This window comes from Haplochromis burtoni, unplaced genomic scaffold, assembly GCF_018398535.1.
Source record: "Haplochromis burtoni strain Fernald_Lab_line unplaced genomic scaffold, NCSU_Asbu1 Contig_331, whole genome shotgun sequence".
NCBI lineage: Eukaryota > Metazoa > Chordata > Actinopteri > Cichliformes > Cichlidae > Haplochromis > Haplochromis burtoni.
Window position 1 is genome coordinate 622266 of NW_024582692.1, and position 1136 is coordinate 623401.

General features: G+C 41.4%; 1 protein-coding gene across 6 annotated transcripts in view; it reads left to right on the forward strand.

Annotated features, from left to right (window-relative positions):
• The first annotated feature begins 279 nt into the window (after positions 1-279).
• The window catches only part of phldb2b (pleckstrin homology-like domain, family B, member 2b), a 49840-nt gene continuing 48983 nt past the window's right edge, over positions 280-1136 (forward strand). For 4 of the 6 annotated variants that reach the window (XR_006055414.1, XM_014340111.2, XM_042228543.1 and 1 more), the window contains exon 1: positions 280-610. Coding sequence is in view for 5 of the 6 variants with exons in the window: in XM_014340111.2 (XP_014195597.1) it covers positions 578-610 (33 nt within the window). In the remaining variant the exon portion in view is untranslated. The remainder of the gene's footprint in view (positions 611-1136) is intronic. The other 2 variants (XM_005942380.3, XM_042228545.1) reach the window with 1 other exon arrangement.

Below are 1136 nucleotides of genomic sequence, written 5' to 3' on the forward strand. Positions count from 1 at the left end.
GTTGTAAAATCATTAGATATCCTTATCAGCTGCCAAGGCTGAAATAATGCGCTCTCTCTTTTTCTTTTTATCCTTCACTCCCCTCTCTTTGTCAGAGGCTTGAACCATTTGATGAAAGGTCAAGTGTACTTTTCTGTAGTCTGTTAACACCTGCACATTAAACTCAGCTTGTGTGAGTGAGTGAGTGAATGAGAGAAAGAGAGAGAGAGAGAGAGAGAGAGAGAGAGAGAGAGAGAGAGAGAGAGACTCCCTCCCCTTGTTAATTATCCACTTGGGCTTCCAGCTGTTGCTGCATTCCTATGCCCGTCGGAAAGCCGTCGGCCTTTTTTACGCGCGTGTGTGTGTGTGTGTTTGGAGTGTGTGATTGTGTTTGTGATTGTGACAACCGGGATCAAAAGTCTTTCCTAGAGATCTGCACGTTGCCTGTGCTGTGCATGGAATGTATCTCCCGTCAAGACAGAAGCTGCGGCTACAGCAAAGGCAGAAATAAGCTAAAAACTCTATTTGGGGGAGTTTTGTGCAAACAGCATACCTCTCGATCTTGGATCAGTTTCGCAATTGCGTCCTTTCCTGCACAATGACAGAAGTGGCCATTCCCGCTTCAGTAATGGTGAGTTAGTTTTTGTACCTATAGGCTGTGGATTTAAAAAGTGGAAGAATGTATGTTAATTATCAAAATGTGTTCTTGTAAATTAGGTTTATTTTTGCTTTGTTTCACAGCGCTGCAATACTTTCAAAGTAAGCTGTAACGTTATCTGACTTCAATTGAGGATTTTGTTCGGCAAAATCAAACGCAGATTACCTTTTGGTTTGTTAGCGGGCAGGTACAACGTGAAAATGTAGGTGTACTTTTCGTGATTCCACCGACGATCCAACGTTGCTGCTGATGGCAGCTCTAACTGGAACATTGTAGGAATTTGAAATGATAAGATATCGTTTTGTAAGATTTTTTGCAAATATCAGTCCGCAGAGTACGCAGTGATATTGAAGCCCAACACGGGCTCTGAAGCCCTATGGCTACATAATGGCAAGGCCACAAATCTATCTATCTATCTATCTATCTATCTATCTATCTATCTATCTATCTATCTATCTATCTATCTATCTATCTATCTATCTATCTATCTATCTATCTA